Source organism: Takifugu rubripes, chromosome 9, assembly GCF_901000725.2.
Source record: "Takifugu rubripes chromosome 9, fTakRub1.2, whole genome shotgun sequence".
NCBI classification, from domain to species: domain Eukaryota; kingdom Metazoa; phylum Chordata; class Actinopteri; order Tetraodontiformes; family Tetraodontidae; genus Takifugu; species Takifugu rubripes.
Genome location: NC_042293.1, coordinates 10,089,861 through 10,104,616, shown reverse-complemented (window position 1 = coordinate 10,104,616; position 14,756 = coordinate 10,089,861). Strand labels below are relative to the sequence as shown.

General features: G+C 43.6%; 2 protein-coding genes across 2 annotated transcripts; both read right to left on the bottom strand.

The window, feature by feature from the left end:
• Positions 1-514: 514 nt before the first annotated feature.
• Positions 515-4,506, bottom strand: islr2 (immunoglobulin superfamily containing leucine-rich repeat 2). The gene is made up of 2 exons (XM_003967568.3): positions 4,241-4,506; positions 515-3,661 (listed from the first exon to the last, which is right to left on the bottom strand). Exon 2 carries the CDS (start codon positions 3,650-3,652, stop codon positions 1,511-1,513), a length of 2,142 nt encoding a protein of 713 aa, XP_003967617.2. The 5' UTR covers positions 3,653-3,661; positions 4,241-4,506; the 3' UTR covers positions 515-1,510.
• A 1,818-nt stretch (positions 4,507-6,324) lies between these two features.
• Positions 6,325-14,636, bottom strand: sema7a (semaphorin 7A (JohnMiltonHagen blood group)). The gene is made up of 14 exons (XM_011607391.2): positions 14,239-14,636; positions 13,983-14,122; positions 13,272-13,310; positions 13,086-13,181; positions 12,628-12,730; positions 12,404-12,514; positions 12,162-12,304; positions 10,555-10,733; positions 10,176-10,284; positions 9,504-9,699; positions 9,253-9,365; positions 8,316-8,461; positions 8,151-8,206; positions 6,325-7,799 (listed from the first exon to the last, which is right to left on the bottom strand). The coding sequence occupies exons 1-14, from the start codon at positions 14,450-14,452 to the stop codon at positions 7,390-7,392; spliced, it is 2,055 nt and encodes a 684-aa protein (XP_011605693.2). The 5' UTR covers positions 14,453-14,636; the 3' UTR covers positions 6,325-7,389.
• Between the last annotated feature and the right edge of the window lie 120 nt (positions 14,637-14,756).

Genomic DNA, 14,756 nt, shown 5'->3' with positions numbered 1-14,756 from the left:
TAATGAATGAGTTTGTAGCTTGTTTGTTTTTTGCCCAAGTCTTTTATGTAATGAACAACCTGTGGAATAGGTTTTACCTTATGGAACTGTTTACATCTTCTGATTTATTTGTAGACACCACTTGCTTCTTTAAGCGTTTTATTGTTTGCGTCCAAACTCTTTTCTGATATCTAACTTTTAAGTGGGGAAAAAATGAGTGAGCAAATCCTTCTGATTTATGTGATAATAAAACTCAAAGAAAAGATTTTTATGAATGCCTCTCATATAGTCGTTGCTTCTGGCTAGAGCGTCAAAACTGCGTCTTCATATCAAGTCTTTGTAATTATTCGACCTTTCTCTTCAGCTTGCGCATAAACGCGCTAATATTCCATCGTCAATTTTAAATAAATTACAATTGCAGGCGAATTATTTATTAATGAAGGTGAACGCTGAGACATTTTTGCTAAATCTTTTCCGGTAATTTTAGATGTACTCACCAAAACAAATAATTAACGACCAAAAAAAGGGAAATCACTTGGTTTCAGATGTTTTATTAATTACACTTACATAAAATTATATCAAAAAATCCTGAAAAGTCACTGGATTCTTTTTTCCCCTCCTCGTTTGAAGACGGATCACAAAAACTCACTTTATGCGTATACAAGCAGACAGTGACGCGCCCGTTCGTCGAGGCTTCATAGAAACTTACCGTTGTAAAAAATAAAAAAAAGCAATAATTGATATTAACCGCTGTTCACATGGCTTTACATTACAGTTCGACAGTAACACTTAAGTCCTCTACACTACACTAAGAAAAACCACACAAAGAAGTCCTACGTGTGACATGCCAGGGACACGCTCCGTCTAACAGCGAGACTACACCGAGGATTCAATCCGCGCATTTCAGAAAGCCGGAACATCACTTCTTACATTTTTTTTTTTTTTGGCAAATAAACCAAGCACGACACATCTGGTGGGATAATCTGTTCCCTCTTTTGGAATTTCAGGCCTTGCGCAACAACACCGAGAGCGCAAATATCTGCATCCGGTGTCCAATTACACGATATCAAACGGCTGTTGAGTTTGATTTGAAATTCTTTAGAAAAAACACGATATGGCACGTTTTGTTCTTTTTGTGCTCTACAAAATGGCAGTAGTTGTTTTTGCTTCTTCTTTTTTTTTTAATATGACTTTTATTTATATATTTTTTGCCTCGCCGGAATGTGCGCGCTCCCGTCCGTCTGCGTGTGTCCCGCAGAGGGAACTTTGTGCTGCTTTCTGAGGTGTAAAAGACTGTAGAAAGCTGTGCTTGCGTCGTGTGCGGCTTATTTTAACCTTAACAGACGAGAGATGTCATATTAATCAATTCATTTAATCGACGCATTCGGGATATTTTCTGAGGTTGTTTTTTAAAAAAAAAAAAAGGTTGTTTTTTTTAAAAATTTGCATCAGAATGGGTGTGTTACCTGCGTGAATTTGGCTGCTCAAACGTAAAGATAATTTACAGTAACGCCGCAGAAATGGGCGCGGATCAGCGGCCAGGCTGCTTGTAGTTGCCGTTGATCTCCTCCGAGATGGTGACCGCCTCTGCCCCCAGCGGTAATCTGTCACTGTACTCCGAACCCATTTCAAACTCCTCCTGGTTGGTTTTTGAGGAGGACCCCGGGATGGACTCTGTGGCCACGCTTCCCTCAGCCTCCCCCTCTCCTCCGTCGCCTTCCTCCCCCTCAGCCTCCGCTCCCCCAGTGTCTGACTCACTGGGGTTGAAGGTCTTCTCGGACCCCACAAAAGACTCCCTCATATCGAAATCTCCAGCCATTTGTTTCTCCATCTGATCCGGGTTCTGGGTCCTCATTATGAGTCGGTAGGTCTTCCCTTGGTACTTGTATAATAAGTGGCAGCAGGTGGCCCCCAGTAGGGGGACAGTGGCCAGACCCAGGAGGAAAATGCTGACAATCACGATGATAAGCAGGGAGGGTATTTTCTTCCTAGTTGTGAAGACCACTTGCACTTGACAGTCCTTCCCCCCATATGTGAGACACAGTGTGTAATTGGTGCCAGGCTGTAAATTGTGGAAGTGGTAGGCATTGACCCCCTCCTCTATTTTGGACCACTGAACCATGGAGTGCCCGTTGCCTTTCTTCACGCAGAGGTAGAGCATGTCTAAGGTGGTTTTGCCGGAGGCGGACTGGAGCAGACCCAGAGGCTCTTTGTTCACCGTCTCCTGATCCTCGGTGGGACTCAGATGAAGCGTCGATTTGCTGTTGGGGAGTTTCAGAGGATTCAGCTGCACTTTTGCCTCCGTTTCCGAAACCTCCAAAGCAATCACGCCGAAGTCAAAGGTGTACTGCTTCAGGTCGTCCAGGCTCAGGTTGAAGGCGTGGTTGGAGATGTATTCGCTGTTCTCCTTGACGCCGCACTTGCTGGCGAAGCTGGGGTCCTTCACTACACTGATCTGCCTGCCGCCGTCGCCTTTGTCTGGCAGGGCTTCGTGTCCCCCCTTTGTTTTTTCCTCCGGCTTGATCCAGTTAATTTCATTGCTTTTGGAGATGGGTTCTGCAGGCTTTTTGACGGGCGGGCGGATCTTGACGACTGTCGCGTCCGGCTTCACGCCGCTCGCTGCTTTTTGTGAGACGGCCACGGCCAGTTTTACGGCGCCGTCCACCCTTCCCAGCTCGTTGACTGCAGAGCAGGTGTAATTTCCATCTTCCCTTTCGCTCATACGGGGAATGATGAGGGTGCCGTTTATGAAGACGAGGAATCGATCGTTGGTTGTTTTATCATTAATTGGCGCCTCGTTGATCTCTCCCACAGAGGGCAAGGGGAACAGATGGTTTTGATTTCCTGCGTTCACCTCCCAGCTGACCTGCGGTTTGGGGCTGCCGGTGGTCTCGCAGCTCAGGATGACCGTCGAGCCCTCGGAGAGCTCTGTGTTCTCGATGTTGGGCTGGTATTTTATGGTGACAGTTGGGGCTTTACAGCTCAGTTTGGGAAGCTTCGTAACCAGCGTGCCGTTCAGGTGCGTCGGGCTGTTGCACGCTATTGCATTTTGTTCGGGGATGGAAATCTTGTTTGTTGTGATCCAGTCCCTCAGCCACTCCAGGCTGCAGGAGCAATCGAAGGGGTTGTTGAAAATCTGAAGGTGGGACATGGAGGTGAGGGCGGTGAAGGTGCCCTGCACAATGGTGGTGAACTTGTTGTTATTGATGCGCACGGATCTCAGGTCTTTAAGTGTGGAGAAAGCATCTTTGGGGAGGTTCACCATCTCGTTGTTGTTCATTTTCAGAAGCTGCAGGGCCGTGAGGTTACGCAGATCCTCCCAGGGGAAGAAGACAATGTGGTTGTTGCTAACATCCAAGTTGCGGAGCTGAATCAGGGGAGCGAAGGTGTTCCTCTCGATGCTGACAATCTCATTGTGGGCCAGCCAGAGAGAGGTGACCTGCGTGATGTTGACGAAGCTTCTGCTTTTTAGGGATTTGATCTTATTGGCAGAAAGGCTGACTGTGGTAACGTTGGACGGGAGACCCACAGGCACCGCCAGCAGGTCTTTGTAAGCACAGTCAGCAATCTGGTGGGTAAATTTATCCTGGCAGCTGCAGAACTCTGGACAGCACTGCACAATGCCCATCACAGTGGTCCACAAGGCAAAGATCTGTAGGAGCCGTCCAGCCATTTTCTGTACCTGCAAATATCAATGAAAGCATATTAACTGAAGATCACCATTCTAATAGCCAGACAGTATTAAACCTGTCCCTTTAAACAAGACACATGTGAATTCCCAACAACTTTTAGATTTAAAACCCTTTAACTGGCCTGAAATTCTTCTGAAACTCATCAAAACAAGGAAGGAGAAAACAGAGACATTTCTGTGGTCTGAATGCACCACGAGGATGGTTTTCTTTTCTTAAAACTCACTTCAATGCATTTGAAAATCTTGTTCAGGGGTCATCTACACGCGTCCTTTGTGTTTGCAGCAGTTTTCCTACTGAGCTTCTATCTGTGCTTCCAGGCACCGGGTGGGTGCTGAAAACTGTTGATCTTGGCAGATATCAAAGACAATATCACCAATTTCTTATGAAACCTCGTGTTTTCTATAGTAAATTTCCACTGATTTAAACCTATGCCCCATCACCGTCCACACATAAGAGAAAACTGACACGCGATCTATGTCCAATCTGACCTGGATTCTAATAAAAAGTGTTGTTTTTTAAAACCAAACAAACAAAAAACATATTTTACCGACAGCATCTTCTCGCCTTACCTGTCAACGTGAACTTCAGTGTCTGTTTTATTAATCCCTCGGAGTTCTACAGTCCTCTGAAACAAATTTTACTGGTGGAAAAAGCTGGAGTCGTCGTTTGTTGTGCAAGATTTCACGTGATATTTGCAGACATCGAAAGTGCTGATGAAGGGCGGCGGAAGGAACATGTTTTCCCCGCTGACCTGCGAGACGGTCCTCGGCGCCTTTTTCCCTCTCTGCGAGTGCGGAAGCCTCCGCGCGTTCGCGACAGGGACGCGTGAGCGCGCAGCCTCTCCCATCTCTCTTCTCAGTATTAAAGATACAGAAGCTCCGGGGCCTCCACCCTGAAAGATAATTTATTATTTAAGATCCGATGATTTATTTATTATTCCAATCTTAAACATAATCTTTGACCCCATTCGATTCGGTTGCGGTCTTTTGTCTTTAGTTGCCAAAAACGAGAAAAGAAGTTTGGTTCAGGATAGCAGGCAAACAGAGGATACAAATCAAGCCGTAGAACTGACCATGTACATGGATAAATAAATAGAAAGACAAATTTTACTTAATGGTTGCTGTGATGCAGAATTTAAGATTTTTTTTAAAAAGGCGTCATCCTCGGCAGGTCACATATTGTCAACTGCAAAAATCTAAATTTCATAATCTATTGCTGTCATGTGACGATTTTACTATTATTTTTATATTGTCATTATTTGTCCTAAATAGTATTCTTACTAATGTTGACTTTTCCTTCTCTAATACTGCCGCTTTCTGGTGAAGAAGAGAATTACATCACTAAATGACCAACGGGATTTTAAAATGTAATACCACTACACATCACTAGATGGGGTAATAAAATAAGGACCTTTACGAAAACACTATTTTCAGAGGCCCATAAATTAAAAAGTAGCCCCCTTTAAACTATTAATAGGACTAATACACTGAGATTGATCTTAATGACATCCTCTTGGTGTGTTTCAATATAAACCTGTTGAATTGAAAAATAGAACAGTTGAACGTCAGGTATGACGACAAAAAATATTTTACACAACAAGAATCTGTCCAGATGACATGTTAGTATTGTTTAAAAGAATTACATGATCAAAGTAAAAATGTCAGAATTCCGTTTTAGAGAATAGCCTGTGTCCTGTGATACAACAGTGACATCTGCTGGTATAGTGATGAAAATGCACCCGCGATTTCTTTTAATTTCGACATGAATTATGTCAAGTCACGCGCGCAAGCACACACACACACACACACACACACACACACACACACACACACACACAGGAGAGTAAATGTGATCATATCACATTACAAAGTGATTTGTAATGTGATATGAGTGGTAAAAGGTAAAATACAGAAATTGTTATTCATTTTCTTGATATGCAAATAAACAACATGCATTTGAAAGAGCAAATCATCTCTTACGCCGTGGACATAAGAAATATTTCATGTTACAGTGCTGGAAGAGAAGTGCATTGAAATGAACTTGTGTTTTTTCTCAGTTACTGCTTGCATATTTTGAACTCCCTCCCTTCCTGTCCCTTTTCCAGTCGACAACAGGAAAACACGTCACTTTGATTCTTTTATTTAGGAATCAAGGTCATGTCGCATTAGCAGATAAGGGTGGCCATATCACAAAATGTATATTTAGCAGTGTGACCCTAACAAGCCCCACCAGAGCAGAACATTCAGGAACGAAGGGCCATCACAGATAAGCCGAGATGTCGGTCCTGCCCAGAATCCTTATTGAATCTTGGATGCTAAATGGACCTTCATGACCCCAGAGAGTTGATGTTTGATATGACTGTGCTCTTCACAGCATGTCCTGCCCAGTTCAGCCCTGTTTTGGTTTAAATGTTGATGACAGCTGTAGGTTTGGCAGTTTTTGCAAGACCTGTTTAATTTCTGGCTTTCCGTTGTGTCGGAACACTGGGATGGGACAGGATTTAATTAACCAGGGTGGCTCCAGCAATTATTCCTGTTGAAAATTCTGTGTCCCACAGATCCCTGACGGCATGTTTTAGGTCTCCAGTTGGGCTGTGTTGCATCATTGCTCTTAGTATTGATCTATAAAAAAAAAAGACAGTTGCTTCGAGATGTTAATTTTGCATTTGTTTTTTATTTTCCTCTACACACGTCATCAAAAAAGACCCGAGTCAAGCACAGACAAATTATTTGGTCTGGAGGTTTGTCCCATAAACAGGATGAGGTTTTCAAAGCTTCCTAATCTAAAGAATATCAGACAAGAGCGCAGGCTCGTGTTGGCGTGACTGTTTATTGATGCAAATAAGTCAGAATGCCTCAGTGAAAACATGGAGAGGAAAAAGCAAATACAGTTTTAAAAAGAAATTTCATGATTATCCAAAAATAAGAAATTTTGAAATTTCTTCCTAAAACTGTAAAAAGGAGATCACTCTTTGCACTCCATGGTTTATATAAAAATAAAAAGACTTTAGTTCAGATAAAAATACTATAACAATTATATGTAAACAGTTCATCATTTACATTTCTATGTCTTATTTAAAGCTTAAAGCAAACTTACATTAAATAAATAACATTTTTTGACCTGCTATTTACAAAAGAATCATTAAAAACTGAAAGGACTTGCTCAGATTCAATAAGTGAAGAAAGGAGGATGCTTTTCACACATCAGTTTCTCACACTCAAACATTCTCAGACTGACAGCGCTCCATTAAAGTGAGTCGTGTGTGTGAATTCTAGTTGCTGTACAGCAACATTGCAGATCACATCTCTCCAGCTGTGCATCAAACCCAAGATGCTTCCTCCGAACATTCCTCAGCACCTTCATATCAACAACCTGCTATTACTGTGTTGCAGTGGGAACGCACGCCTTCCCCTTCTTACCTCATCCAAGTGCTGCAAACATTCACGTGGGATGCTAAAGACTGCTTACTAACCGATCCAGACTAAACGGTTTTAATTTAAGGGAGTTAAGACTCTGACTCTGGTACCTTTATTACACCCACCAGAGCCATTGTAAAAATAGACTGGGCAGATATGAAGACATGAATTGTTGTGACACAACAAAGAAACAACTCCCGCAACTAAGACCTGGACTGTTGGAATGTTAGCATAGCAAATAAACTGACTTTCACCAGATTGGTGGCAGTAAGGGCAAAGATTCAGCACAAGCTGTGCACAGCCTATGTCATTCCCATCACTCCTGATGCCACGGACAAGCCCAGGCTGAGCCAGAACTGTGAAACCACCGCTGAAGCATCGTTCCATTTGGCAGTAAGGATTTCAGTGTTTAATTTGATCTGCTCTTCGAGGAGGTAACTCTTCAACTCGTTAGTGAAACCTTTCTCCTCCGAAACACATTTGTAGTTGCCGTAGTTCTCTTGCGTCATGGCCGGGATGAGGTGCAGGCACTGGGACTGCATCTGGAGGCAGGGACTCCTCTGGCCTCCGTGTTCCCAGGTGTAGACGGCGTGGTAGGAGTCAATGGGACAGGACAGGTAGAAGGGGACACCCAGGGGGACAGAGTGAGTGGTCCCTGTTCCCGCCAGAGCTGCAGAAATTGCTTCTCGCCTGGTGCGGTTCAGTTGCTGTACTAAAATTAAGACAAAATACAAGGATTCAGAAAAGCCTTGGTGTGTCATGTAATTTCTATTTTAAAGTAAACTTACATTCACATATTAAGAGCTACTAAAATAGAAAAAATACTGTGAGGAGAGCTGTGAGTTTGCACTTTCTTCCAAATTAAGCCATCAAGCGATTTGGGGCTGCTTAGTTTATTTGCAGGCCATCACAGGGCGAGCGATTGCTTTAATTTTCCTTTAGGGGGCGCTCTCACGCCCCGTCACAAGACGCATATGTTTTTTTAGGTGTTTGTGAAAATGGACATTAGAAAATGGACATTTCTGCAATCCAAGTTTTATATAAAAGTGTGCTAACTACTTACCTTCACCAGTCTCACACACGCTTATTTCCCCATTTAAGACATCTTGAATGCCTCCACTGAAAAAAACAACAAAAATATCTTGAGTGAAGAAAACAAATACACAACTTCCTATTTAAAACAGACTAATTTAAATATATGGGTGAATAAACAATATATCCGACTTACGGCACATGTGGGGCGCATCCAGAGTGCGTCCACGAGCAGTACGGATCACGAGCCAGCACACAACTCTGACAGGATCTGTTGTAATCTTGACATCTCTGAAGGTCTACGGCAGAAATTTTCTCTGAGAAACCCACCACCAGCTTTTTCTAAGCAAAGGGAGACAGAAACATCAATAGGGAACAATCAATCAGGAGCATCAACAATTAATAGGAAATTGAAATATTTTATGTCCACTTGGGTTACGGTGTACAGTAATCCCACATCTCAACGAATGGTATATTCCAATTAAAACCCTTATTTTTTAGAAAAGAAAATGATGTAGGAACCACCAGGGTTCATCAACTCATGGAGCACGTGTTTGGCCTTGAGGTGGCAGCACACACTCCTTCGTATGGGTGAGTTCCGGGTGAGACAGTGAGCTCCTAGATCCTCCTAGATCCGGATTAAAGTGGCAGTCAGCCCCTGAACAGTCTGTGGTGTGGCATCATGGATGCGTCATGACAATGACATCTCAAAGGTACTGGATCACACTCAGCTCTAGACACCGGCAGGCCCGTTCATTGCACCAATGTTGTTGACTGCTACCACATTGTCCTGAACCTAAGGCTCTGAAGATATGGAGCCGGTACCTAACAGCTGCCCTGTAACCCAGCCCACCAGTCATGCTGGAGGAGCTGGCACGCAGCAGACTGTTCTCCACAGTCAGGCTAAAACGTGCTCACAGGTGGCCTGCTGGGAGACAGTTTCTAAAGCTCTGGTAGTGCTTCTCTGGTACATCCACGCAGGGCCCTCTCCTGGTGTCTCCTTCACCCCCCAGTGTGAGCTGTGTCTGTCACTGGATGTGGTGCGTGCACTGGTGTCACTGGAAATGTCCCAGGAAGGAAGTAGCATTTAAAAACCCCAGTGTGACCCCAAGAATTTCTGTCATGAGCGGCACCTTTATGGAGTCAAGTTTGATGGACTGTACAGGAGAACGGCTGGACAGCTGCGTCTCTGAGATGATGAAGGGTTTGGATCCAGCCTCTAACACCTTATGGATTTTTCCCGAATCTGCAGGAGTGAGACACAGAGCTGTTATTTCCATACAAAATAGCACCCGTTGTACACTGCAACACTGGGTGCCAACAAGGAAAGTAAAAATAACCTCCTGAACAAAACCAGGATGTTTCTTTTTTCGCTAGAACCCACCGGTTGATAGAAGCAGAACATAAAACATCCGCCCGGCTGCAGCCTGAACTCGGTCCACAGCGATCTTGATGTAGTTGTTGTTGCTTATATAAAATGGAGCTGTGCGATGTACGGGGTGAACCCAGTCCGTCATTTCTGGATGGTTCTTGACCAAATTAATGGTGGCCAGTGGTAAACTCTTGCTGTTTCTGACGCACTGAAAACACAAGAACACCACACCGTCTGCGTTTCTGTAGGAAATATAGCATGACAAACGTTGGTTTGTTGTCCCGCAAACATTCAGTTCCTGAAGCCGACAGGGTTGTTTATGAAATTGAAAGAATTCTGTTGGTTTCAGGAACGCAAGCCCAAACAGCCTCCAAAAACTGTATAGAATCCGACAAATATTTCCCTAAAACTGTCAACTGGGAATGCAGAAGTGGATGGACTGTATAAAAGACATGGCAACAAGTGTTTGCTTTGTGGAAACTGTTACTCCCCACCTAAAATGTGGACAGAAATGGGTGAGGTCCCAAAAGCTTTCCTTTTAAATTTAAGGGCAATAAATGACTACAAGTGGAAGTAAGAGAAGGGAAGTCTGTCTGAAGACGATAATATAGCTGCACATGTTGAACACACTCATGGAACATGTTGTTTTGTCAGCGATGTGTGAGAGAGCGAGGCTATATTTACCGTCCCTGGCCTCGGTGTGGGAATGTCGTTGCTGTAGCCTTTGAACGTCGAGGTCTCGAATACGTCTTCGATCATATCTATGGAATAGACGCACACAGCCGTGGAGTTCCTAAAGGACAATAATGTTTGTGGATGAGAAGTTTTAACATGATATATGGCTGTTCCTTTCAGCATTTAATTTCGCTCTGCTTGATGTCTGTTGATAAATCAGCTCTGCGTCACAGCGGGGAGGTCAATTAAACATCAGGTCAGCGTATCGTCTGTCAGTAGGAGGAAGAAACTTTGGAAAACGCTGAGCCTTTAGATTTAGATCTGCGTCAGCGTGTCCTTCATAATGCTGCTTGACTGTTGATGACAGAGGGAAGGACGAGAGTCTAACCAGCTGCTCGTGAACAGGGCGTATACTCTGGTGTCGTGCCACTCGTCGGCGTGCACCACATGTATGTCCTGGAGGCGGGTGAAATAGAGGGATTCGTCCGGGAAACCGCAGACCAGCCGCGCCTTGAGGAAGGTCGTCCACATGTTCTGGAAGAATCGTTTGGATCCGCCTTCATCCACCTGTGCATAGATCCGGGACAGGGAGTCATTCCTCTTTTAGTTTTACTGCCCAATAAAATCAACCACCATCCATACTGGTTTAACCTGTTCAAATATTTGGGCTCTGCTTATCTTTAGCTTTATGGAGTCAAAGAGATGAAGGTTCAATTGTAATCTATAGTTGTAAGGAAATACACCTGTAATTTTGTTTCCAGCAAAATTACGCAAAACACACAACAATGAGCTTCCGCCAGGAAGGGTGCACCCACGTCTTATTGTTCCTGTAAACGCTAATTATAGTCAACATGAAAGAGGAGTGGTCTGGCGACAGATGGTGCCTTTGTCACGCTCCAACTCATCGGCGTCAGTTCTCCATGAATGAGAAGTTAACAAGGGTCAAAACGCTACATCAAAAGGTATAAAATGATCTTAGGAAAATGTTCTTTCTGCAGCGGGTACACTGCATATTTCAAGTCATGAGTCTAGAATAAGAGAAATGTCATGCTTGCAGCCGTATCCCATGACCTTCATCCTGATCTTATGCTGCAAACTTCTGGGCGGGCTGCTGGAAAACAGCCTTTAAAGTGGTACACTCGTATTTTTAGCCAGCCAAAGGCCTGCTGGGTGTTTTGTCGGAGCAGAATGAGCTGCACATCACCTCAGGAAAAGAGCAGCAACTTGAGAGCAGAATCATGTTTTACCTCACATTCAACCATTCACCATTGTTTCCAGCAGTATTGTGCTGCCCACGTCTCCTGCACCTGGTCACTCCTGATGCTTAAAGACGGGTTGTGAGTCAACCTCAGTGAGTCAACCTCACAAAATGGTGTGTGACCTAACATTTCCTTCTTTCTCCATTTAGAACTACCTAAAAACTCAGCTAACTGTGGAATACCTTTTATTTTTAAACCCCTCATCGACTGCAGCTCATTTTGGGATGACGCTGGTTTGTCTGAGACTAAATCTAGATCCACCCAGACCCCCTCGAATGTTTTCCATCATAGCCTCAATCATTTAAAATAACCTGCCCCAGGACATTTGGATCTCATTTCATTGTATCCGATCGCCCACCGTTTGCATGAGTTTTCACAGGTGGGCGTTGGGTATTCTGAACTTTCAATCGCGTTCTCTGTGTTTGCACGTGTGATTCATTTAGTTCTCCGTTTCACAATATAATGTATTGTTATTGTAGCTATATTTGCCACATAAGAAAATGAAATCAGAAATAATTCATCAACTTGACGCATCATGCCTCCCTCCCTAAGCCTTAGTCTGAGCCCTCATTGTATTTGGATCATGTTCAAACTAAATAAGCAGAATCAAATAGAGAGTTGATTGTGATTTTCTACTGTATTAAACAGGGTGCGGAACCTGGGAGATTTAACAGTAGCCGTCTGATCGGATTAGCACTTCAGTGATATAACAGGTCTCTTCGGGGATTCAGCTCACCTTGCACACCCTGGCAACCCTGGATACCCAGGGGTCCGCTTCCGGGTTGGTATCAGCATTCTTTTCCCTAAAGAATACATAGATCTTCTCGTTGTCGGGGTCATCTTTCCTCTGCACCCAGGAGGCAGAGATGAAAGTGGGGTCTACAGAGATTGAGTTTTGGAAGACAGTAAAAAAGCAATAGTGCATTTCAGGACTGCTCTGTCTTTGTACCTATAGTCTCATCTAGTTCCTCTAGTTACCTGTTACCCAGTTTTCATACATCCAGACGCTGGTTCTCCCGCCAGCTTTCCTTCTGAATTGCAAAAAACTTCCATCGGCGTCCAAGGGTGCAGCCGAGTATAGATCTCCCTCTAAGAACAGCAAATGATGCAATATTATAGGGCGTGCTTCTGCAGTCAAACACGATATGGTTACATGAGCGCACGCCGCTGGCGTGTTTGTGAAACGTGTTCATTTTTCATACCTACTGTTAGCGATATTGAATTCTGCGTGGGTATAAAAGGGGAGATGCCAATTCCCTCATAACTCTCCATTACTTCAGGAGGTTGATTGTTGACTGAGGAGTACTGCAGAAACACAGAAATACACGAGGGGGGAGTGTTCAAAAGGGGTGGAAAAAGAATAAAACATTAAACAGCCTCCTACGAATACAGACGGGTGTCAAATGAAAGTTTAATGAACCACTCCGGCGCCCTTTGTCTAGCTGAGCTATTGCCACAATAGAGGCGACATGGAAATAACTATTGGGAAAACAGAGTTGAACTATAAAGAGAAGCTTAAACTGTGATGTGGTGAAGGCTGGTGTAGTTGCTAGAACATAGACTGCAACTACGTATCCCAGCCCTGTTCTTTGCTTAAAAGAAAACACCCTACAATTACAGCTATTTCCAAACATTAGACCAGACAGGTGCAAACACTCACAAGCTTCCAACACCTGGGTTTGTTTCCATTGGTGCCGCAGACAAAAAGACTGTCTTGAAATTTTTCGATGACTGTGATGACGTTCGAACAGGCGCCCTGTAACACAGACACAGTTGTCATCAACTGTCGGGTTCCCGTTTCCTTCAAAGATGCTGATGGTGTAAACCAATTTTGCCTGTGACTGACCGTGCTGCACTGCTGTCCTGTGGCGTTAAGAGAAAATTTCTGCAGAGACGAGGCGAGAGATGACGTCAGTGGTGCATGAGAGGACGTGAAGAAAAGGAATATTTTAAACATTGAGTTAATGAGAAATTAGAAATCATCAGCTTCTCCAGAGGCATATTTCTATTTTTAAAAAATCCCGCAAGGCTTTGAAACTGAGATGGTCTGCTTTTTTTTCTTCTCACATTTACTCTTATCTGCAAAAGCTTTTTCACCCTCGATAATGTTTTCTGTTGAAGTGGTTTCGACTGCTTGGCTCCATTAGTAACATCTCTCTTTCTTATGGTCAGAACTGAGGCAACCCCCTTTTTCCTTTCTGCAGTCTTGACAAATGACCAAAGACACACTTACTCTGGTACTTTTTTCATTAAAAGAGTCAAATTAAATCATTCATCTGCTCATTATTATAAATTATGCAGCTGTTTTTGTCCCCTGGAGAGAAGCAGGATATCAACAGAATCCAAATTTAAAATGCTGTCAGTGGCAGCTGCCACACAGACAGACAACCATCTGTTACACTAGGTTACAGCATCTCATTATAACCAACCACCATATCAGAAGTCCAGCTGCCACCAACTTGACTGAGCAAACCACACACGCAGACACACAGACACACACACAGACACACAGACAGACACACACAGACAGAAACATATAAAAGTTCACTTTTCCCACCTCTATTGTATTATAGTCGTTCACGTTCAGCTTTGACACATAATTTGTTCCTCCAACATACATCTCCTCAGAGTCCTCATGATAGAAAAAAACATTTGGGTAGTCCACCTCATTTTCCAGTGCACAACCATTTTTCATATCTGATTTAGGGGAAGAAAAGAGGGATCATATCATCAAATTGTCCGTAGGTGATGTTTCGGGTTTTTAAAATGTAATTTAAAAAAACATCATTAAAAAAGAAAGTTACCGTCGCTACCTTTGCAGAGTATTCTGGCGTTGTCCTCACATCCAAGACAAGGCGCGTCGTCCAAGGAGAGACTGAGGACAACGAAAAAATGCCGAGAAAGAAAATATGAAATAAAAAAAAATCGGTTCATTTCAAGTTTGAAGAGAGACAATTGTCTCCAACTCTTTTCAGACCGGAGTTGACTCAAATTAGCTCCGGTGGCGTTAAGGCTCCTCCTCCCCATGGACTCAAAGCTACTATCAATCAGGCATGATGTCCTATCAAAGAAGATTGACAGTGTTCCTTCTAATCCGATTTAAGGTTTATCTGCATGTACAATTGAATTACATCCTTTTTTTAACGCTCCCGGTGAATGAGATGTGCAGCGATCAGCCTCACGCCTACCGGCTGCGCATTGACGCAGTAACGCAATATGCTGCAGTCTCAAAGGGGTGATTTAAACTGGCAATAACGGCGACATAAACGGGATGAAAACATTTCCATTCAAATGCTGTTGAGAACTGGTCGGCAAAATGTATGTGATGTAT

Excerpts from the sequence above, each read along its gene's own strand:
- islr2 (XM_003967568.3), bottom strand. The coding sequence starts at position 3,652 with ATGGCTGGACGGCTCCTACAGATCTTTGCCTTGTGGACCACTGTGATG.
- sema7a (XM_011607391.2), bottom strand. The coding sequence starts at position 14,452 with ATGGGGAGGAGGAGCCTTAACGCCACCGGAGCTAATTTGAGTCAACTC. Across the intron at positions 12,515-12,627 it reads TTCAATATCGCTAACAGTAG|AGGGAGATCTATACTCGGCT; the intron begins GTATGAAAAATG and ends TGCTGTTCTTAG. Across the intron at positions 9,700-10,175 it reads CCACACCGAGGCCAGGGACG|TGCGTCAGAAACAGCAAGAG; the intron begins GTAAATATAGCC and ends TTGTGTTTTCAG.